The sequence below is a fragment of the Onychomys torridus genome, chromosome 10, assembly GCF_903995425.1.
Source record: "Onychomys torridus chromosome 10, mOncTor1.1, whole genome shotgun sequence".
NCBI lineage: Eukaryota > Metazoa > Chordata > Mammalia > Rodentia > Cricetidae > Onychomys > Onychomys torridus.
Window position 1 is genome coordinate 87151727 of NC_050452.1, and position 25389 is coordinate 87177115.

Consider the following 25389-nt stretch of genomic DNA (forward strand, 5'->3'; position numbering starts at 1 on the left):
TGAAAGAAATCTGTGTTCCCTTCCTTGGTATTGCAGCTCTAACAAAAAAATGAAGTGACCAGGGACATTATTACTGATGGACCTGCAACATCTTTCTTCAAGAGTAACCCAGATTAATTGACAGCAATGAGAAATCAGTAGCAAAGGCTCCAGATAACCCAATATTTTTTCTTAAAAGACTAAACCCATTTAAAAACCAAAGTGCATTAGTAAGTCTAAAATTTCAAATACAAAATCAATTGGAGAATTGACAAAATGTACTTTCATGTACAATACATTTATCACAATTTAGGGAGATGTGTGTTCTTCTAGATCAGCGTTTCTTAACTTTCCTAATGTTTCAACCCTTTAATAGAGTTCCTCATGTTTTGGTGACCCCCAACCATAAAATGTCCTTGCTACTTCATTTGCTACTGTTTTGAATTGTAATGTAAATATCTGTGTTTTCTGATGGTCTTAGGCGACCCCTGTGAAAGGGTCATTTGACTCCCCAAAGGGGTTGTGACCCATAGGTTGAGAACCTCAATTCTAGATAGATAGATGATAGAGGGCAGAAGGAAAGATGAATGGATAGACAGACAAAATGAAAGACTCACAAAACAAACACATTTGATTTACTTGGCTCACATAAAATAAATGGTTAAAGTGGGAATGGTCAGATATTTCATGTACCGTAAGAATGGTTAGAAAGGCCATTTTTATACCTTCAAATTTTTGGCAAAATGGGCTTTCATCAGAATATTAGAAATACAAAGCCACACTGAGCAGCAGTATTTAAAGACATATCTACACTCATATTCTACATAACACTGTCCTTCCACCCCCACACTCTTTTTAAACCTCAGTACTATTAGTAGCTTCTCCCATTTCTTCCATCAGGGATTCCTCTGTGGGATTTTCAGCACTTTTTCCACATATCAAATGTTCCCCACCTAGGTTTTGAGATGCAGGTTCCTGGCCCAGCAGGCCAGATGTGTTTATGACCATGTTGCTTTTAGCTCTTAAGACATAGGCTTCCTGGGGTTTTGTTTTCTTTTGGCAGATCTGGATCGCATCTTGGAAACCATTTCGAAAATTTTCATTAAAGAAACCGTAAATGATGGGGTTGACGCTGCTGTTGCAAAAGGCAAGCCAGTGGGCAAAGGGGTAGACATAGATGTTGATGACACGCAGTTTGTTAGGAGACAGGTCAGCATAGTCCGAGAGCATCATCAGAGTCCATAGGGGCAGCCAGGAAAGCATAAAAAGGACGGCCACAGTCAACAGCATCTTGATGACCTTCTGTTTCTTCTTGGACACATGCCACTGCTCCTGACGCTGCTTTCCCGAGCACTTTGCTGAAGTCTTGAAGAGGGAAGCCCCGATCCATGCATACATGACAACAATGAGGGACAGTGGAGCCAGGTAGATGGTGGCAAACAGCACAGTGGTGTAGATCTTCCTCATTTCCTGGTTCGGCCAGTCCTCCCGACACCAGTAGACTGTGCTGGTTTTGTTGTGGGAGCTGAGTCTTACACGGTAGTATTTTTCTTCTTGTACGTGTAACATTACTGCAGATGGAGACATAATGGTGATGGCCAGGCCCCAGATGATCACAATAGTGACAAATGCTGTCTTAATAGTGAGCTTTGCTTTAAAGGGGTAGACCACACACCGGAATCTGCAATGAGAGGCACAGATCAACAAGACACCGCCTCAACTTCCTAACCTGATGCAAACAAGTGTGAGAACATCCGCCTATATTTCCCTCAAAAACACCCCAAGTGAGCACCTGGGGTAATGCAGCATGCACTGCGAATTTATATAACTGACAGAAGGTATGTTTTAATTCAAAGTAAATGAATGAAGCAGACCAGATACTATTAATGAGAAAATGCTATTATGGTGCTAATGGTATTACACCAGAATATACCAAACACGGTCCCTTAGAACTCTGCTGTAGAGTTAGTCCCATGGGCTTACATCAGCTGTTTCTTTAAGCATGATGGATTAAAGTATGAAGATTAGGATTTAGGAAAGATCACAATCTTGCTTATTGTTATTCATGATTTCAGTCTAAGCAGTTGGACTCCAGAACGGTAGGTTCAGTAGACCACTTCTACTGTGCTGCAGGAGATGCTCAGCAGCAGCAATTCATGAACCATTTTCCCCCAGGTTCTTAATGTTCCTAATATATTGTTCCTGTGCTTGGCCATGGAATGTGTTCTGGCTACTAGACATTAACAGGCATGCACATCAAGGCTGTCCTTTTGGATGCTTTTTCTGAAAATGCAGCTTCCTGATTCCAAGAAACTTGAATTAGATGATAAGTACATGGGGGAAGGCCCTGGGGACATCAGGCTGACCATCGTAGACACATAGTTTAATTCACAGGGTAACACTGCGCATGAATGGTCTAGGGAGCAGAAGACTGAGAGGGGTGCTCCCGCAGCCCACAAACTCACAAGAGGAATAAATTACCGTTTCTTATACCAAAGGTGCTTTTACAAACTCACAAGAGGAATAAATTACCGTTTCTTATACCAAAGGTGCTTTTAGCTATTTCACAGTTATACAGGTCTATGAAGCACCATTATAAGTTCTGATAAAGACCCTTCTATATCCTCTGCTGAACATGGCAATTCAAAATCTGTTGAGGAACTTTACCACTTTGGTTATTGCGACTTTCATTATTGTTAGATATATAGTACAAATAATTATGTATGTGCTATTAAGCAACTCTATGATTTTAGGTATGATCACCTACATTATTTTTTTTTGTTTTTTGTGATTATTCTAAAGCAGATTTTATTGCTCAGAAGACAGTTTGTACAGATAAAGAAAGTAATGGTTGACTAGAAACTCCAAATTAACTTCTGTGATGCGCCTTCAGAAAAGCACTAAAGAATGAATCGATGAGATCATATTGCTGAAGACACCACATACCTTGAATGCAAGATGCAGAGAAGTCAAGCTAGAACTGAGTTGAAAGATTTCTCCCTTCTGCCTACCTCACATAGTGCCAGACTGTGCTTTGCAGGCTGCCTAGGGGCAGTAAAGTTCTTACTCAGCTGGGAACTTTATGAACCAATCTGCCAGGCAAGATATGTGCATTGGTGACATGGTGTCACAACTGTTATGGAGGAAACCAGTTCCTCTCTGGGACTGACTCTGAGGTCTGCTCCGCAAGAGGAAACTCATACCTATTACTGTAAACCAAGTCAAAAACAAACTCTGATTAAAGAGGTCACAGGCCCAAGGAAGGAACCTATTACTGATCCTTAGATGAAGTGAAACAGCATCAAACTTCCCTCTGAATACCTTTGTTTACACCCACAGACAAAGGCTATGCTCAGCATAACCAGAGAATCCCCTCTTCAATGGATGTTGATGAATGCAAAGAGCCATAGCTTCACAAGATGCTGAGAATAATGGATGGTTGAAGACTCAGACCTAAACAAGACATTTGTTCCATCCCCCTAACACTCGGCAAATGTGAAGGATAGGAAGAATATGAGAGACAGAAGGCAGGGAGAAGGGCTGTGAAATACCATCTTCAAAACATGATATGGCCACAGCAATCATCAACTCACAGTTGCTGTACAAGTTGAGCCCATCCAACAGTCAGCTGTGAATGGTGAAGGGGCTCTGAGGCCATATCAGTTACTGCTAAGCTATTAGCTCCTAACAGATTCTGGGAGATGGGCAAGCCAGTATCTACTTATATAGCCTCTAGTAAGCCCACACAGCTCTAATAGATAGTTCCAAAGCCATGGTCACCTAAACAGCCTCATTAAACTCTGTGTGACACAGAACAAGATAGCAAGTCATAAGTATTGGAACGAGATTGGTAGCCAAGAAGGGATTGTGGAAGTAGTGGAAGCAGAGATAAGAGAGGCTGTGGGACAGAGCCATCAGACTGAACCATATACTTGTAGGAAATTGTCAAAAATTATAATTTATTAATAAATATGAATAAATAAAAAATTAATAAATAATAAATAATTTAATATTATATGTATTACTGGTACAATCTCTGAATAGTTAAAAATGAAATGAATGAAACTAAAGTGATAACTATGAAGAAAAACTCAAACATATGAAGCCTTAGTTGGGGTTTCTATTGCCATGATAAAGATGATGACCAAGACGGGGTGTGGTGGCACATGCCTTGAATCCCAGCACTCAAAAGGATGGTGGATCTATGAGTTTGAGACCAGCCTGGCCTACATAATGAATTCTAGTCCAGCCAAGGATACCTACTGAAACCCTGTTTCAAAAAACAAAACACAGCAAACAAAAATTTCACAAGCAAAATCAATTTTGGAGGAAAGGGTTTATTTCAGCATATAATTCTCAAGTAACACTTCATTGAAGGAACTCAGGACAAGAACCCTGGAGGCAGAGACCAAGAAGGAGTGGTAGTTACTGGCTTGTTCAATTTGTTTTCTTATTCATCCCAGGACCATCTACTCAGGGAAAGTACCACCTACAATGACCCAGGTCCTCCCACATCAATTATTAAACAAGAAATGTCTCCACAGACTTGCCTACACGCTGATCTTATGGAGGTATTTTTATTATCAGTTGAAATTTTTTTTTCCTCTCAGATGACTCTAGCTTGTGTAAAGTTGACTAACCACTAGACAGGACATGTCTAACACAAAAACTAAACTTCAACAACATGATGCAGATCAAGGCATCATGCCACACAAAGAATAAATGACTTTACATTTATTTATTGATAAACCTCACTAAATTTTCAAACATAAAAAGTAGAAGAAGGCTAGGTGGTGGTGGCACACACCTTTAATCCCAGCACTGGGGAGGCAAAGCCAGGCAGATCTCTGTGAGTTCGAGGCCAGCATTGGCTACCAAGTGAGTTCCAAGAAAAGGCACAAAGCTACACAGAGAAACCCTGTCTCAAAAAACCAAAAAAAAAAAAAAAAAAAAAAGCAGAAGAAAATGCATGATGTCCTTTGTTGTTGCTCTCTAGATATGACAAATGTCCTTCTCATCTCTACACAATGCTGTCTTAAACACACATTTCAGATACATCTGCGTTCCTCTTGGCAGCCAGCCATACACATTCATTTACGTCTTTGCAGAGACATTTGGAAGTCTCTAGCCATTACTCCTGTATCTGCATTTCTGCATTTTTCAGCATTTGCCTACATCTGGAATGTTTTAGATTTCACATTGTGACACCATATCGTGTGTGTCATTATGCAATCTCTCTCCAATTTATGTTTTTTAAATGTATATATGTTGACTTATGCTGCCCTGCTTCATTCCTTTGACATCTCTTTAACATTATCCACTGAAAAAATAGCATTGTTTGTTGATTTTAATCTCATTCACTTTCTAAAATATAGAGGATTAATGTTTATTTTTAACTTTTTTTCAAGAGTCATATCAGAAACATTGCTCAAAGCATGTAAGGACACCTAAGTACCAAATGTGAAGTGAAAATAAACATTTTAAGCTTAAGGTTGAAGTAGAAATACAAATGAGAGTATAGCTTTCGTTCACTGCAAAGAGCCCTAATTACTATATAATGTTCATTTGCAGGACATCCTTGTGTTTAATGTGTTTCTTTAAAGTGTGATGTATATTTGGAGTGAGCACACACACAAAAACCATGTATCTTTTACCCAAAAGTGATGTGGTTTATCACTTCAAACACTGAGGGTGCAACTGGCCTTGTTATGTGGTTATTGCAAAGAAAAATAATGTTGCAATGATTCTAAAATTAAATATCTCAGTTCATATTCCCAAGCTGTAACTGCATGGAAAATACTAACACTTTAAGATCTGAGCAAATACGTGTAATTACATGCTAAGTAATCGTTATAAATCTTCAGTGAAGCAACAGTTTTGTGGTAGTGCTCTATATTATAGTAATATAAACAGGTAGATAGTTATATCAGTATATTATATATATAATATGTATACACACAAATATCAGTATATTCAATATCATTTAATAGCAGTGACAAGATGTAGTAACTTGGTAAATCAACACTTTCTGAAAGTCAGGATTTAGAGCTGACTTACCTGTCCACGGCTATGGCAACCAAGGTAAAGACTGAAGCGGAGACTGATATTCCCTGCACCAGCCCACTGATCTTGCACATGCTGCTTCCAAATGGCCACCCTGGGTGGGAAATGGAATAGTATTTTGAGGAGATAATTTTGCCACACTCTGTTTGCAAATATGGACAAAGAAATGAAGGCAGCCACAGAACAACATATCCTGATGCCTTTGGTCATTTCTCCAGACAGAGTTTTTCCTCAGTGCAGAAGTCACAATGCAAAACTAACCCAGTAACAATTACATCCGAGACACTCTAGGAAGTACTTCACACCTGCCTCTGTTTAATCCCCTGGGGAAGATTTGAATCTGTTTTATAAAGCATGATATCTCCAGATAAGGTAAAAACCAAATATACCCCTTGCCCCAGCCAGTTATTAGCATCATAAGATTTAAACTCAGCTAAGTTTCCAGAGTGCAAACCATTAAACCTTAGGCTGCAATTCTCTAGGCAAATACAGCAGTGAGAAAAATAATTTTCTAATTTGGAAATACACCCCATAAATAGTGAGGAAATGAGAATTACATACAAAACAAATATACACAGTGCACAATTTACATAATAGTGATGTCTAGAATAAAGACTCCTATACATGAATGGAAATAACAGAGTTCCTTACCTAAACCTTGGTGACTAGAGAAATAAGTAAAATAATCAGAGCAGTTTGACCTTCTAAAACTTCATTTGCTGTTAAAAAAAAAAAAAAAAGCTTCTCCTACAAACACTCTAGACATGTTTTTTGGATTTTAAATTTTATTGTTAAAAAAATCCTGTAGTTTCTTTTCTAAAAAACAAATTACTCATATGTAATTTCTATTAGCCTAAATACTATAAGCAAGTCTAGTTTAACAGGCATCCTTACTTAGATTTGCCTTTCACTTTGCTTTCTGAGACAGGGTTTTGCTATGTTGTTTAGATCAACCTCAAACTTGTAATTTCTCCATTTGAGCCTCCCAGGCAGTCTTGATCATAAAATAATATTCCCTGGTGAGTCTATTAAGCACATAAGACCTCACACAAAAAAACAAACCAAAAATGGTTCTTCATGCTAGAAAGCCTCAAACCCCAAATAAAGGAATATAAGAAAGGATTGTGTAAAAGAAAATTCACACAGAAATAGAATAAACAAGTTACCAGTAATGTCTGAAATAGAAAATAATGGTAAAGAAACATACAGAAAATTAACAAAAATAGGCCAAGTAATTTAAAACAAGGAAAATGAAGAACTCAAGATGAAAGTTGAGAAATTCCTTCTCTGCCCCCACAGTGTTGGGGATTAAGCCCAGGACCCTGTATAACCTAGGTAACCATTCTGACCATGAAATACATATTTAGTCCTTGGATTTTTAAACAAGATTTATTGTAATTTTAAAATTATGTGTATATATGTGTCTGTGTATAGGTATATAACAGGTGAGTTCAGGTGCCCAGAGAGGCCAGAAGAGGGCATCAAATTCCCTAGAAGCTAAAGTTATAGGCAGTTTTGAGTCAACTAACATGGGTGCTGGGGACTGAATCTAGGTCACTGTGAACTGCTCTTAAGCAGCAAGCAATCTGTCTAGTTCCAAACCCATGGATTTTGAAGACAGTGTCTTTATGTTGACCAAGCTGAATTTTTAACTAGCAATCCTCCTGCCTGGATCTCCAAAGTGCTAATATTATATTATTGGTATATACCTCCATGTCTTTAGCATACACACACACATACACACACACACACACACACACACACACACACACACGCGTGCATGCACATACACACACATCTTTGAAGAATAGAATAATAAGAAGCATAAATTGAATGAGAAATAATAAAAAAGGGACATCCTGCCCTCCTACATGTGATTAACACAGGCAAAAGAAGGGAAAAGACTTGGCCGAGAAAATTTTTCAGGACAAAGCACATTGGTTTTCAGATTAAAAGGAGTAGTTTGCATCTAGTGCAATAAATAAACCACAGAAACTAACTTCCAGCCCTAACTTCATAAAATTCAGAACACTGGGGGATAAAGAAAAAACACAAAGAGCTTTTAGGAAGAAAAATACACAACTCAATTAAAAGACAGCAAGAGTAAAAAATGCATTCAAGAGTACTTCCTACTTTCTCTACTATCAGGTTCAGAGTAGCTGGATTTATGTTGAGGTCTTTGATCCACTTGGATTTAAGTTTTGTCCGCGGTGACAGATATGGATCTATTTGCAGCCTTCTACACATTGACATCCAGTTATGCCAGCACCATTTGTTGAAGATGCTTTCTCTTTTCTATTGTACATTTTTTGCTTCTTTGTCAAAAATTATATGTTCAGGTGTGTGGGTTAATGTCAGGGTCTTCAATTCGTTTCCATTGGTCCATATGTTGGTTTTTATGCCAGTACCAAGCTGTTTTTATTACAGTAGCTCTAAAGTAGAGCTTGAGGTTGGGGCTTGTGATGCCTCCAGAGGTTGTTTTATTGTACAGGATTCTTTTGGCTATCCTGGGTTTTTTGTTCTTACATATGAAGTTGAGTATTATTCTTTCCAGATCTGTGAATAATTGTGTTGGTAATTTGATGGGAATTGCATTGAATCTGTAGATTGCTTTTGGTAAGATCGCGATTTTTACTATGTTAATCCTGCCTATCCATGAGCATGGGAGATCTTTCCATTTTCTGACATCTTCTTCAATTTCTTTTTTCAGGGACTTAAAGTTCTTGTCGTATAGGCCCTTCACATGCTTAGTTAGAGTAACCCCAAGGTATTTTATATCATTTGTGGCTATTTTAAAGGGTGATGTAGGAAGTTTTCTTGAACGCATTGGCACCAGAGATCACTTTCTAAATATAACACCAGTAGCACAGACACTGAGAGAAACAATCAATCAATGGGACCTGTTGAAACTGAGAAGCTTTTGTAGAGCAAAGGACACATTCAACAAGACAAAGCAACAGCCTACAGAATGGGAAAAGGTCTTCACCAACCCCACATCTGACAGAGGGCTGATATCCAGAATATATAAAGAACTCAAGAAATTAGACATCAAAATGCCCAACAGTCCAATTAAGAAATGGGCTATAGAACTAAACAGAAGTGGGGGGTGGTGGTACATGCTTTTAATCCCAGCACTTGGGAGGCAGAGCCAGGTGGATCTCTGTGAGTTCGAGGCCAACCTGGGCTACGAAGTGAGTTCTGGGAAAGGCACAAATCTACACAGAGAGACCCTGTCTCGAAAAAAAAAAAAAAAGAAAGAAAAAGAAAAAAAATAAAGAACTAAACAGAATTCTCCACAGAGGAAGTTCAAATGGCTGAAAGACATTTAAGGAATTGCTCAACATCCCTAATTAGCTGGGAAATGCAAATCAAAATGACTCTGAGATACCACCTTACACCTGTCAGAGTGGTTAAGATCAAAAGTACAGAAGACAGCTTATGCTGGAGAGGATGTGGAGCAAGGGGAACTCTCCTCCACTGCTGGTGGGAATGCAAGCTTGTACAGCCACTTGGGAAATCAATATGGTGCTTCCTTAGAAAATTGGGAATCCATCTCCCCCAAGACCCACCTATAGCACTCTTGGGCATATACCCAAGGAATGCTCAATCATACCACAAGGGCATTTGCTCAGCTATGTTTGTGTCAGCTTTGTTTGTAATAGCCAGAACCTGGAAACAACTTAGATGCCCTTCAACTGAAGAATGGATAAAGAAAATATGGTACATATACACAATGGAGTACTACTCAGCAGAGAAAAACAATGACATCATGAGGTTTGCAGGCAAATGGATGGATCTAGAAAAAATCATCCTGTGTGAGGTAACCCAGACTCAGAAGGACAAACATGGTATGTACTCACTCATAGGAGGATACTAGATGTAAAACAAAGATGACTAGACTCCTACACAATTCCAGGGAGGCTACCTAGAAAATGGGACCCTTGGAAAGACCCAAGTATCACCCAATGACAGAGAAATGGATGAGATCTACATGAACAACCTGGACAACAGTGGGAGTAATGAAGTGCAAGATTTGAGGGAAAGAAAGCTTAGGGGAGCAGGAGATCCCAGCTGGATCAAGAACAGAAATGGAAAACAAGGAATAACAGACCATGATAAATGAAGACCACATGAGAACAGGAATAGGCAGAGTGCTGGAGAGGTCCCCGGAAATCCACAATGATACATCCTCTGTAGACTGCTGGCAATGGTCGAGAGAAAGCCTGATCTGACCTAGTTTGGTGATCAGAAGGCCAAACACCCTAACTGTCGTGCTGGAACTCTAGTCCAGTAACTGATGGAAGTGGATGCAGAGATCCTCAGCCAGGCCCCAGGTGGAGCTCCAGGTGTCCAACTGTTGAGAAAGAGGAGGGTCTGCAAGAGCATGAATTGTTGAATCCAAGATTGCAAAAAGCACAAGGACAAATAGCCAAATGAATGGAAGCACATGAATTATGAACCAACGGCTGTGGAGCCCCCAAATGGATCAGGCCCTCTGGATAAGTGAGACAATTGAATAGCTTGATCTGCTTGGGAGGCATCCAGGCAGTGGGACCTCGACCTGTCCTTAGTGCATGAGCTGGCTGTTTGAAACCTTGGTCTTACACAGAGACACTTTGCTCAGTCTGGATGGAGGTGACAGGACCTTCCTGTACTGAATCCACCATGTTTAAATGAATCCCCAGGGTTGCCTTGATCCTGGAGGACATTGGAATGGAGGGGAGTGACTGGGGGGAAGACGGGGGTGGGTGCGGGAGGGGGGAGGACATGGGAACCCATGGCTGATATATAAAATTTAAAACACATAATAATAAAGAAAAAAAGAAATAGGAAAGAAAAAGATAAAATCACACAAATGTTATTCTTGTTAGACTATAACTTTTATAAACATTGTCATACTTCCTAATAGTTTTTTAAATCATATAAAATGATAGCTGGTGAAAGTTTCCAATCACCTATAATACCACTTTAAATGAGCTCATTTGCTTTCCTAAGTAGGCAGTTCTTTCCCTCCACTTAAAAAATAAGGTTGGTAATGGTTATATACTATGGATGTTCTAGCTTCATAGTTCATAAATATCATTCCCACTCAAACTGTCCCAAACCCAAAATACAATAAAGGAAAATCAAACAAAAAAAAAGAGAGTAAAAAATGTTCAACAGTAACTCAACATTTCTCAGAAGCAACAAGAAAGTGATCCCTTTAAAGTTCTGAGAGGAAAATTTTCCAACCCAGAATTGTTCACGTAGCTAACTATGATCAGTTTTGAGAGTGAAATAAAACTCTCAGAGACACGCAAATTCTCAGAATGTTCCATCACGGTGTGCTACTTCTTGGGAAGGAGTAAAGTAGAAAGAAGATGTGGTATCAGAAAACAGAGGGCCAAATACAAAAAGAAGTGGAGAAGATTGTGAGGGCATCAGTGGGGAAACCACTCACAGTCACTGAGCGATTCCCATCATGGCCAACGGAAGAGGTGAAGGGTATGACTGAATACTTGTGTTTATGTGGTATAACTGGATTACTGAAATGGAGTTTCTGTCTTATGCAGTTTAGAAAACAGAAAATGTCATGAGTTGCATGTTTCTCAGATATATGGTCATAATTATCAAAAATAAAGAAATGAAATGCTATAGGTGGCTGCCTATTGGAAAACAAAATCAAGGGTACAGTGGAGTGATTTATGTGCAAAATAGTAATCATCTAATTCAAAATAATTATGTCAGGAAACTGAGTGTCATGAGAGGATAGGAGCTTTGAAATAGCTGGCACTACTGCAGAGAACTTCAATATGTTGCAATTATTTCATTGTTTTTCTTATATTGGTAGGAACGTGAACATCTCGTGTTGTTCCTCATCTAGTACAATATTAAACCAACACTCTGAATGAAAACCCTACTTGGATGAGAAAATACACTATCCCTGCACCTCTAGACCATGTAAGGTGGTATAAAGAAATAATGACATGGACCCAGAAGTATGGGAGGGAAGTTCTTGTTCCCAAACCATACATCTATTTGATCATTACATGTTTTGTTTAGAATGTGAACAAAATCCTCATCTTGTGAAGTTATCTTCACCTGGAACACTTCAGGGCACTCAATAAGTTTGTGTGAATGAATGAATGAATGAATGAATGAATGAATGAATGAATGACTCTGCTCTGACTCTGAGCATATGTGGAGGCATTTTCTGAAGTCATCTTTATACTGCACACAGCTCAACATACCTGCTATGATGTTGTCCAGCAATGTGATAGGCATGCAGAATATTCCAACCAGCAAATCACTTATTGCCAGGTTTAAGATGAAGAAATTAGTCACAGTGTGCATGTGTTTGTTCCTTATTACAATAAAGCAAACTACAGTATTTCCCAACATGCACAGGAAAAAAATCAGGAAATAGGAACTAATGAAGATCGCTGCCACTTGAGGCTGGTGAAGATAATAGTTCACATAGGTGATGTTGATATCCGAGTACCAGGGATGCTGTGTGTCATTGCTACTCCAGGTGTGATTCCAGTCTTCTGAAGAGTTTGAGTCCCATTTCCTGCTCATAGTGAACCTTAACAAAGGAGAGGTAGAAAAGAGAAGATTAATGAGAAAGAATTAATTCTACATTGGTAGAATGTTACTTCTATGTAACTTTCTGGGTACTTTTTCAACATTATTGAATTTAAATATGCTCTCAGTAATCCACCAGTTTTATATGAAAGTGAATTATAAACAAAGCATTCATCATATTAGGATTTCAACTGGAAGCATTTGAAATTATCCCTTTGTGCCATTCACAATAATCAATACAATTGATTCCCTGATGTTCTTGTAAGACAGGGGTGTATCAGCAGAGTCTCCAGCTTTTCTAATAATCTGACAAGGGATTATTTCTATGGGTGTTTGGAAGATGCAGACCTACCTCTGTATTAAGATTATTAGACAAATTTATCAAATTATACTCTTGTATTCACTTTTTAAGAATAATGTTAGAAAATTTAAAGTGGTAGATATATCAATTTAAGTGGATCAACCACTGAGTTTGGTAGACTATACTTTGAAAAACTTTGGGGCAATTAGTGACTTCACACTCTCTTCTGCCAAGCATACTTGTATCACTGTAGAGAGTCATGTTCATCCTGCAAATATTACAGTAAGTACTGAACTATGCACTACATATCTGATACTTGGTTTTGGATGATATTCCTTTTGAATATCTGTTATTTAAGCAAGCCTCTACTGAACTTTGAAACAGCACTAATTTGAGAGCGGCATATCTGGTGAAGTCGTTATTCATCTCTTCACTGAGCTTTGCTGTAGATGACACTTAAGAATGAAGTCACTGAATGGGTGAGATACTGTTGGTCTATTTCCTGGCTGAACCAGAGTTGGAGACTTTTATGGCTTTTCCCTGGGAAAGGATCCATATGTAAATTAAGCACCAAATGCACTATGAACTGCTCTTAGGAAAAGGATTGAAATAAATGAACAGTAACAGTTTTTACATAGTCATTTTTCTTTTGGATTTACAGAACCCTACTGTCTTGGAAGCTGAAAAACAGAGAACTTGGCACCTGTACATAGCACTGATGCCCACCTATTTGGTGTGCTTCCCCACTGCTCTGGATGTAGACCTCATGCCTGCAACCCAAAGATAACAAGGAATCTGCTGATGAGTCTTTATCATCTTCAGTTTCCAAAGCAAATCTTCTTTGCCCAACAACTTGCCTTTTGCATCACTGTTGTTAAGTAATGAGAAATGAATTGTGTTTCATGGTTACATTTTGTTAGTGTAGAGAAAAGTAACTAGATATTAAGCCATTAAAATAGATGAAAGGGGATTAATTTTAACACTATGTATTACGTTACCCCTCTATTTCCTTTTTTTTCTCTGATTATTTTAGGTTATCCTTGGGTTTCTCCTACATTTTATAGCTGTACTCACCTCCCCCCAAAAGCAAAAATCAGAAAGCCTTTTTGAGGTTTCAGATTGTATTCTACACTCAAATTCCACACCTTCTTTTCCACTGAGGACAGCGTTGTGAGTAAGCCATGTAGATTTGGATAAAGAACTCAAACCCATGTCCTGTAGCTATCTCATCTAAAAGGTGATGATAGCACATGTACATGCTTCAGTATCAAAGGCTTTCATAAAATAATTATTGCTAAAATGCATTTTGTTCATACTAGAGGTCAAACTTAGTAATAAGTATCTTTATATGTATTTTTTACAGCAACACAATCAAACAAGTAACAAAGGCAATAGTCAAATTAATTATCTGTCAAAGATCACCAATAAGAAAGTAGACACAGGGGGTGGGAGGGGCAAGGACAGGGGAACCCATGGCTGATATGTAAAATTAAAACACAAATATAATTTTTAAAAGGGGGGAAAATAAGAAAATTTAAAAAAAAGAAAGTAGACACGGAACTGTTTCTTCCAGGAAACTTCCCCTAGAATTAATGTTCTTTTTTTTTTTCTTTTTAAAGACTTATTTATTTATTATGTATACAGTGTTCTGTCTGCATGTTTGCCTGCAGGCCAGAAGAGGGAACCATATCTCATTACAGATAGTTGTGAGCCACCATGTGGTTACTGGGAATTGAACTCAGGACCTCTGTGTGGTGGGTATTGTGTTCCCTGAAATATTGTGTGTTCCCTGAAATAAACATGTCTAGGGTCAGAGAACAGACAGCCACTAGAACAAAGCCAAAAATGGTGGCTAGAAAATAGGAAGAGTAAGCCCTAACAGAAGTTGGGCGGTGGTGGTACACACCTTTAATCCCAGCACTTGGGAGGCAGAGCCAGGTGGATCTCTGAGTTCAAGGCCACTTTAGAAACAGCTAAACATGGTGACCCATGCCTTTAATCCCAGAAACCCAACCTTTAATCCCAAGGAGTGGGGGCAGAAAGAGAAAAGTATATAAGGCGTGAAGACCAGGAATTAGAGGAGAGAAAAGCATGTATTTAGTTAAGCATTTGGCTGGAGAAGCGTTCAGGCTTTGGAGCAAGACAGTTCAGCTGAGAACCATTGGGATGAGGACTCAGAAGCTTCCAGTCTGAGGAAACAAAACCAGCTGAGGGACTGGCGAGGTGAGGAAACTGTGGCTTGTTCTATGTCTCTGATCTTCCAGCATTCACCCCAATAACTGGCCTCGGGTTTGGATTTTATTAACAAGTACCTTTAAAATTCCTACTACACCTCTGGAAGAGCAACCAGTGCTCTTAACCACTGAGCCATCTCTCCAGCCCTAGAATTAACATTCTTAATCTTTATTATTATTATTATTATTATTATTATTATTATTATTATTATGTGTTTTAATTTTATACATCAGCCATGGGTTCCCCTGTCCTCCCCCCTCCCACAACCAACCCCACCTTTCCCCCAGCCCCTCCCCTCCATTCCCATGTCCTCCAGGACCAAGACACCCCTGGGGACTCATTTAAACCTGTTGTATTCAGTACAGGCAGGTCCTGTCTTCCAGACTGAGCATATGTCCCTGTGTAAGCCCAAGGTTCCAAACAGCCAGCTCATGCACCAAGGACAGATCCAGGGCCCACAGCCTGGGCGCATCCAAAACAGATCAAGCTATTCAATTGTCTCACTTATCCAGAGGGCCTGCTTCAGCTGGGGGCTCCACAGCCGTTGGTTCATAATTCATGTGCTTCCATTCAATTTGTCCCTGTGCTTTTTGCAATTTTGGATTCAACAATTCACGCTCTTGCAGTCCCTCCTCTTTCTCGACAGTTGGACACCTGGAGCTCCACCTGGGGCCTGGCTGAGGATCTCTGCATCCACTTCCATCAGTTGTTGGATGAGAGTTCCAAGACGACTGCTAGGGTGTTTAGTCATCTGATCACCAGACTAGGTCAGATCAGGCCCTCCCTCAACCACTGCCCACAGAATGGGAAAAGGTCTTCACCAACCCCACATCTGACAGAGGGCTGACATCCAGAATATATAAAGAACTCAAGAAATTAGACATCAAAATGCCTAACAGTCCAATTAAAAAATGGGCTATAGAACTAAAGAGAGAATTCTCCACAGAGGAAGTTCAAATGGCTGAAAGACATTTAAGGAATTGCTCAACATCCCTAATTATCTGGGAAATGCAAATCAAAATGACTCTGAGATACCACCCTACACCTGTCAGAATGGCTAAGATCAAAAGTACAGAAGACAGCTTATGCTGGAGAGGATGTGGAGCAAGGGGAACTCTCCTCCACTGCTGGTGGGAATGCAAGCTTGTACAGCCACTTGGGAAATGAATATGGCGCTTCCTTAGAAAATTGGGAATCCATCTCCCCCAAGACCCACCTATAACACTCTTGGGCATATACCCAAGGAATGCTCAATCATACCACAAGGGCATTTGCTCAGCTATGTTCGTATCAGCATTATTTGTAATAGCCAAAACCTGGAAACAACCTAGATGCCCTTCAACTGAAGAATGGATAAAGAAAATATGGTACATATACACAATGGAGTACTACTCAGCAGAGAAAAACAATGACATCATGAGGTTTGCAGGCAAATGGATGGATCTAGAAAAAATCATCCTGAGTGAGGTAACCCAGACTCAGAAGGACAAACATGGTATGTACTCACTCATAGGAAGATACTAGATGTAAAACAAAGATGACTAGACTGCTACACAACTCCAGGGAGGCTACCTAGAAAACGGGACCCTAGGAAAGACTCAGGGATCACCCAATGACAGAGAAATGGATGAGATCTACATGAACATTCTTAATCTTATACTATAATCCACATAATGCAATTCGAGCATATAACAGAGACTCAGTAAATATTTGGGACTATCTTCCTCCTTCCCTCCCAGCCTTTCTCCTTTTCTACCTTTTTTGTTTTAATGGGATTTATTTTAACTTTATACATGCTACATTCAGAAATATGATACCAGAATGTAAAATATCCACAGTGTACTACTTTTTTGTTTGGTTGGGTTTTTTTGTTTTGTTTTGGTTTGGTTTGGTTTGGTTTTGGTTTTTCAAGACAGGGTTTCGCTGTGTAGCTTTGTACCTCTCCTGGTAGACCAGGCTGGCCTGGAACTCACAGAGATCCGCCTGCCTCTGCCTCCCGAGTGCTGGGATTAAAGGCGTGTGCCACCACCGCCCGGCATCACAGTATACTTTTTATTAATATAATTGTTTTTTGTTCAAAAACTGAGTGCTAATTCTTACTCTTAAAATAATTTAGGCTCATGAAGGGGCTGAACAAGGGATAGAGTTACCAAGCTAGCCCTTTGGGGAAAGTACTTCTCTGTCATCTTTCCTGGAACTGAGGGGAACTTCTTTGTTCTTTTATCTATTTAACAAAAAGTGCCATGGTGACCATGTGCTAGGCAGTGTTCTAGGAACTAGAAATACAGCTATGAAAGGAATCAAGTCTCAACCTCCAGGAGACCAGGAATTCAGACAATGGGGCACCGAAACCAGTTCACAACCCTTTGTGAAGGCCAGTTTCACACCACTGTTCCCAGCTATCACATGTTACAGGCTGGCTATTACAGGAATATTTACAACACCACTCCTCCTCCAGCAAACTTGAAAAGTAGAGGGGCTTTATTTTTATGCTTCCTTAAAAAAAATGGCTAGTAATATTCATCAGCATGTCAGTGACTCAAATGAGCCCTTAGAGAAAAAAAAAACAGAGGTTTGAAAAGAGAGTATAATTATGTAAAAATTGAAAAAAGAGGTAAAAAGAAAAATTATGTAACTACACCAGGATAATAGAAAAACAGGTAATACAAAATTGAAAAGTACAATAAGTGCAGCAATGTGGAAAACTAGAGAGACAATATAACTTTGTAAGCCTGTCTTCACAACAGACTAAATCAAGATAATGTCCATGAAATGAAATAAGCCTGCAAATTAAATTATAGCTCAAACGAAGAGTTTATATCAGTCCCCTTAATTTCATAATGGCAATAAAGTATTTTCCAGTTTGCTTTTCACTTTTCAAAAATCTGATATACTAACTTTACTACAGTGACAAAATCATAACGACATGCAAAAAAGGTTATAGTAAATAAATAGCTTGAGAATGGAGTCAATCATCACATACATATGGGAAAACTCTGTCAATAAGTGAATTCACTCTAGTGTGACACAGAAAAAGTTTATTTAAATGCGTTGTGATTAAAATTTTCACATTTGGGATTATATCTGCCAATTGGAATTCCTAGAAAGAAGCTGTATCTGCAAAGACTGTTGACTGATAAAACTGATGTGGAGAGGTTGGAATGCTACAATTTCAGAAATTAATTACTTTATCTTGGGCTAGGTTTAGCCCCACAAAGAGCCATTCCTTGCCCATAAAAGTTAAAAGTCTTTTAGAATCTTTTAACTGAGACCCCTAGGTCCCACCAATCCAAAAGCTAAAAATATCATTCAATAGCATCTGGGGCCTATAGAGAAGCTTCTCCCATCTTGCTGTACCCACCTTCTGATGATGTACCCACCTTTTGATGATGTACCCACCTTTTGATGATGTACCCACCTTCTGATGATGTACCCACCTTCTGATGATGTACCCACCTTCTGATGATGTACCCACCTTCTGATGATGTACCCACCTTCTGATGATGTACCCACCTTTTGATGATGTACCCACCTTCTGATGATGTAACCACCTTCTGATGTACCCACCAATGTGTTTTAAACAGGCATTGATGACTTTGTTCTGTAAAACTATAGAACCCCATGAAACTCCCTCCACATTGGAACAATGAATTTTCGATAAACTAAATCTGTTATCACAGGGCCATGGTCACTCAAATTTGGCTCTAGGATAAACTTTCTCTGCTCCCTTAAGGTGAAAGCTCTGTTTTTTTTCTCCTCACACTTAGCAAGTGCAGTGACTCTAAAGCAGTAACAAAGGCAACAGAAAAAAATAAAACATGTTGCTACAAATAGTCTGTGCTGTTGTTATTTCATTCTTTTTTAATAGATGTGTAGAAAATTTAAAATAGTAATTGTGTATTATTGGAATAATACAGCTTCATTACCCATATAAATATTGAGATTCACTCCATACTAAAATGATCAACTTCAGTGATCTGTTTGAACACAGAATCACATTAATGCATTTTAATTGCATCCTTTTGTGTCCCACAAATGGCCCAACCCTGAAGCTATTGGTGTCTATCAAGCTCCTGGGACCACAGGCTTTTTGAAAACCAGGCAAACACTTCTGTTACTGTTCCTGACTACGATAATCGAAGGTACTGTAATTGTGAGGGGCTACTTTTCCAGGGCTCTTATGTAATCCAGCTCCTGGGAACACAAGCCAATAATATTTAGGAGACATAAATGGAATTACAAACTCCAAGAAAGCATAAGGAGTTATACAACAACAAATTGTCAGAAGAGAGAGAGAGAAAGAGAGAGAGAGAGAGAGAGAGAGAGGGAGAGAGAGAGAGAGAGAGAGAGAGAGAGAGAGAGAGAGAGAGAGAATGGCAGGAGAGAAATGGAAAGAAAGGAGGAAATGACTGTAACTAGGTGATGCAAGTGGTACTAAAAATAATTAGAACAGCTCCACCATCCCTCTTCCCCTCCCTCCCTTAATTTTTTCCTTTCTAACTTGATACTTTCCCTCCACCTTATAATTGCTACAAGAAGAACCCAGCATGTCAAGTACATGTCTAATAAGAAGTTGATGTAATAATATTAACATTTGGAGGGCGAGGTATTGTTCCGACCTTCCCATCCCTCCTAAATAGTCACTGCAAGTTTATAACGATTGTAATCTGGGAGAAATCAAATCAAATAACAAGAGTCACAAACAGAAAGTACTTGAACACCAGCCTGAATTTATTTCTATGTATAAGCCATAGTGATTATGAATAACATTGAGTGAGAGCTGAACAATGCTGAAATGGTGCTATGGGAAGCTCATGGGCTTTGTGAGAACATCTAGGTAACAGGCCTGGGATTGGCTGACACAGGTCCCCAGAATGACTATATGAGAGAGAGACAGTCAATGTTCTGAAGCACTCATGGGAGACAGCAGTGCTCTGAAAGGGCCACAGGGAAAGTAGGAAGACTATGAGATGCCAAGTGGAAGGACTAGCATCAGACTGAGGTTAGACGTAGGAAGTAAAAGTAGAAGGATTTCCATATTGAGTTGCCTTTAACTAAATTTACCCTTGTAGTACACACTCTGTGTTATTAGAGAATATAGCATGTGTCTTTCTATCATGTAGAAATATACGGCCTAAATCACCTTCCTGGAGTTGTAACTGGTCATGCTGGGTGGGAATTTCTGTTAACTCCCTACATGTTTTAAGGCAATAAACTAAATAACATAGAATACCAAGATGGTGGAGAGAATGGCTGATGCATGATTATTGGTTCCCAGAGCTTCATTCTTAATGGAGCTCCCTAGTACAAAGAACTTTACCTGTCACCCATAAAGCCATGAGTGAGGCAGCGCTAACAGCTTTGACTAGGTGATGTGTTTCTTGTAGGGAAGTACCCCAGGCCAAAGAGGAGCCCTTGTCATCAGAAGCTAGGCTAGCGCTCTCCTTTTGGTTGCAGTTTCCATGAACAAGTTGGCATAATTTGAACGCTTACTGGACTGCTGGAGTGTATTTGAATTTGCCAGCCTAACTGCTATAGTTGCATGAGATGGGCTTTTGATTCAATAAACGTTCAAATCAAGCTAGTGAATTGCATTGACTATTATTATGAAAATGCCTCCTCTGAGGAAAAGGTCAGAGGAGTGAAGGACTGTAGTGTCTCACATGACAAGGAGAGGCAAGCTGATAATGCCAGCTAATATACAAAGACCCGGGAATTATGTGGAGGACTGGAGTAACTAACATAGTTCCTGAAACAGGCACTGCCAAGGAGCAGGATGATCTGACTGCTTTGGCTTTGCCATGGGGTCTTTATTTTTTAATCTAAGAGTCATATTGGCTCCTAGTTACAAAAGCACCACCAAAGATATTTGAATGTGAGTAGAGGCCCAAGTGGAAACAGTTGCTAGAAAAGTGTCAAAGGTTGGTGATCTACAATGGCCTACTAGGATGCTAATCTGGCTGCTCCCATAACATTGGATATATCTGAGACCAGAACTACATACAGACTGTGGCTAATGACAGGAATGAAATAGTTCAATGAGTACCTTTCTTATACCTGAGCCCAAAACCTGTCTAAAAGATCTCTGTTCCTAATTAAGTATTGGAAGTTATTTGCTAGCATCTCACTGAGTATGGGCCTACCCCATGCAAAAGAAAGATATCAGGCAATTTTGAACCTAGGACAGCAAGGTCAAGTCAGAGGCATTCAAATATTAATCAAGTCTCATGGTAAACGTTGTTCATGAATTAAAGAGTAATACATTGAGAAATACTGGAAGATGAGGAACTTCAGGCAAGACAATTACTACATAAAAGCAGTTTTGCTTTGAAGGCTTAGCAATGACACCCAGAAGACCTCTCCATCCCCATGTCTGTCTGCATGCTCTTTGCTGCTTAACATTTCTGGATATGTCATCATGTGGCTCTAAATCACCAGTGATATACAATGCACACAAGAAAAGCTTAAACAGAAGCCTCTCCAATACCCTTCTCATCTGCAGCCAGTGGCCTTACTATATATCCAAGGAAATGGGTATTCATTGAAAAGAGTCCTCATGAGAATTGAGAAGAGTGAAACTATGTTTCTGACACAATCTATGTTGCTGTCTAAGACTAGGGTTAGATAAGGCACATGCTTTAGCCAGATTTTTAGAATTCATTATGTGGCTCCTGCAGAGAGCAGCATATAGGCCTTCAAGCTTATATTACTGGGTTAGTGAGACAAGAAGGGACACCCCAAGGCAAAGAGTCAACCAACTCAACTCTGAAAATTAGGATATTGAGGTAGAATCTGGAAGATACTCTGCTAAGTGAATAAGTTACAAAGGTACCAATACAACATGATTCAATTTATATGAGATATATGAAGTAGCTAAACCCACAGAAACAAAAATTAGAACAGATGTTACTGGGGCCAAGAAAGGGTGGAATGTGTAGACTGTTCAGTTACACACAATTGATTAGCTGCTGAGACCTGTTCTAAAGCCCATAGTTAGCAAGCCTACAAGTTTTGCCATGAGCTGAATGTTTAATAAGACCTCTCAAATCCCTATATTGAACCCTAGCTCCCAAATGTAATAATATTAAGGAGTCTTGAGGAGGTGATTAAGTCTTAAGATTAAGAGCATTTTAAAGTAGGATAAGTCTCTGTATAAAACCAAATTAAAATTGCCTGTTCGCTTTTGTGCCCTACAAGGATAAATTTCCATCTGGGGAAAGCAGATCATGAATCTGTTATTATCTTGATTCTCGATTTACAAGACTTAAGAACCTGGAAAAATAAATGTCTGTTCCCTACACACTTGGTAATCTAAGCTGTTTTGTTACATCAGCCCAAATTGACAATGCCATGAACTTAGACATTTCTGTGTAAGGTCATTTCCTTTCTTAGTTCTATTGTCCCAGTACAGGACAACTTTGTATGATTCCTCTATGCACAAACTTCCCACATTTCCCAGTAGACATGGCTAGGGAAGAGCATCATTAGCTATGTTGTTCTGGTTGTTGGCACTGTGGTAAATTGCATTCTTGCTGAACTGGAAAAGTCAACACAAGGAAGAGGTTTGTTAGAGTAGACTATAGCAAATGGCTAAAGAGCCATTGGATTTCAGGCCCTAGAAAAGAGGCAATCATGTTATTTCTCTGCCAACTCAGCAGGGCAGAGAGAATAATGGTAGACATCTGTTTCAGATCTGATTCTGGCTAATAGCTAGTATTGGGGTGGGGGGAATCTTTAGATTTCTTTTTCCTGGAAAATAAAGGGTTGGGTCACCATCAGTCTATAAATTGAAAGAAAAAAAAAAACATATCCCAAATGATGCTGTATGGATTACCAATGCCTGGTGTACCGAGTGCTACATCAATCTGTTTGTTACAGCTATATGGTATTTGGAGGGTTTGTAAGTCTGTTAATAAAACTGAATGAAAAACAGGCCAGATTTACACAAATGGTGCTCACTAGGATTAGGAGATGGTTAGAAAAGCTGAGTTGAAGCTTCCCCAAGCTTCTTCTTCAGCTTTTGTTCTTGACATGCCTGTATCATGGCCTCCTCCATTTTCATTATCTAGTCCCTATCCTTACCTTTGAGCTGAACAAGTCCAGGCCCAAAGAAACCTGAAAAGTCTTGATTCTCTCTCTCACGTTGTCATAAGGTGTTCTACAGATCAGGCAGTTTTTAAAAAATGCAATGCTTACTTTCCTGGAAGCAAGTTAACATAGATACTGTATTATATTATTGATTAGTATATGTTAGAAGTTGTGTGGCCAAGGTTGACCCCACCTTGGTCTGCTGGCAGTGGTCCAGAGGGTGCCTGGACCAGTCTACTCTGGTGACCAGCCTAGCAAATAACCTAGCTGTCATCATAGAGACTTTGTCTAGTGACAGATGGAGGCAGATGCAGAGATCCACAGCCAAGTACCAGGCTGAGCTCTGGGAATCCAATTGATGAGAAAGAGGAGAGATACTGCAGGCAAGGGATGTCAAGATCATGATGGGAGGATGTGCAGAGATGACCGGCCACACTAGTGGAAGCCCATGAACTGTGGACTGGTGGCTATGGAGCCCCCATGGGACTGGACTAGGCTCTCTGGACACGGAAGTTGATTGTTTTGCTCAAACCGTTTGGGGAGCACCAGGTAGGGGATTGAGATCTGTCCCTGGTCTATGGGCAGGCTTTTGGGAATCTAGTGCCTGTGGTGTGACACCTTGCACAGCCTTGGTGCAGCCGGAAGGGGCTTGGACCTGCCTAGGCTCAGTGTGCTGGCCTCTGCTGACTCCCCATGAGAAACCTCGATTTAGGGGATGTGGGGTGGCTTGGGAAAGAGGGCTGGGCGGTGGGATGAGGGAGGAGGGGGAATCCGTGGATAATATGTGAAGTGAGTAGAAAATTTCTTTAATAAAGAAAAATGGGGAAAAAAAAAGAAGTTGTGTGGCACTGTGACTAATTTAGTGTCCCTTTTTACTTCCCTAGCTCCTACAGCTGTCACAGACCTTTCTTTCTTTGACTATAATCTTGAGATTTTAAAGCAACCATTGTGAGGTCTAAAGGAATGAGTCCTCTGGTCTTTGAGAAATAGAAAAGAGGGAAATGTGCTAAATATTTTTATGGATGATAGCACAGAACTGGCTCATAAAATGATTTAATTGTAATTACTTATGCAGATATCTGAGGTAGCACCAGTATATCAACTTCCCCATACATATATCCTATATGGTAAGTCCACACTGGTTTTCTACAATACTTGGGTTTTGTATTTCCCATTCACGAGTATTCTTCAAAGACCTTTCGCTGCTACCATGAAATCCATACTCATCAGTCTGATATTCAAGCTCCTCCATAGACTGGACCCAGGTGAACGCTTCACTTGTTTCCTTCAGCTTGTGATACTCAGCTCTCTCTATGAAGACTCAAATGGCTAAAAGAATGACTTGGTGCCCTCTTGAGCTGGGAGAGGGGGATGAAAGCACTTTAAAATGACAGGAAGATCTCAATCCCTAATATTTCTAAGAACAGAAATCACACTTACAAAAGATTAAGTGCATAGTCATATAGTGTTTCAGGAAGCTATGCTACAGCTTACAGCTTGTTCATGAGGATGCTAATTGGACACCATATTATAGCTTTTCTTAAAAGAAGAACACCTCCAAAAGATGCCTTTCCACACCTTGTTTCTTGAAGCTCATTTATGGCTTCAACCTCCAGGTTTTGCTCACATTTTACTCCTTTGTTGACCCTCACCCAGGAAAAAGCTGTTTCTCCCCTTGACTCCTGTGCCCTCAACTAGACATTTCTAGCTAATATAGCATTAAAAATTTCCTCTGAAATTCCTAAATAACTTTGATTCCACATCATGCATTTAATTATGTCATTAACTATGATATATACAATGTTATCCTTGTACAGTTGTCTGAGCCAGTGGTTCTCAACCTTCCTAATGCTGAAACCTTTTAATACGGTTCTTCATGTGGCGGTGACCCCAAACCATAAATTTTGTTGCTACTTCATAACTGTCTACTGCTATGAATCCTCATGTAAGCAGCTCATAATGGTCTCAGGTGAGTCCTGTGAAAGGGTTGTTGGACCCCCAAATGGGCCATACCCCACAGGTTGACGACCTCTGGTCTAATCTCTTTAATTCCTAAATGGTAGTCTTTAGCAACAGAACCACACAAACATCTGTCTTCCTCTGAACATCTACTTTAGTCTTCTATGAATGGTTTACATCCAATTTTAATTTTATGTTGG

The 25389-nt window shown here is 39.6% G+C and overlaps 1 protein-coding gene across 1 annotated transcript in view; it reads right to left on the minus strand.

Moving 5' to 3' along the window:
- Nucleotides 1-834: 834 nt before the first annotated feature.
- Npffr2 (neuropeptide FF receptor 2) overlaps nucleotides 835-25389 on the minus strand; it is a 62487-nt gene continuing 37932 nt past the window's right edge. Inside the window, exons 2-4 of the mRNA XM_036200217.1 lie at nucleotides 12273-12607; nucleotides 6037-6136; nucleotides 835-1660 (exon numbers count right to left, since the gene is read on the minus strand). Of these exons, the coding sequence (XP_036056110.1) occupies nucleotides 835-1660; nucleotides 6037-6136; nucleotides 12273-12607 (1261 nt within the window). The remainder of the gene's footprint in view (nucleotides 1661-6036; nucleotides 6137-12272; nucleotides 12608-25389) is intronic.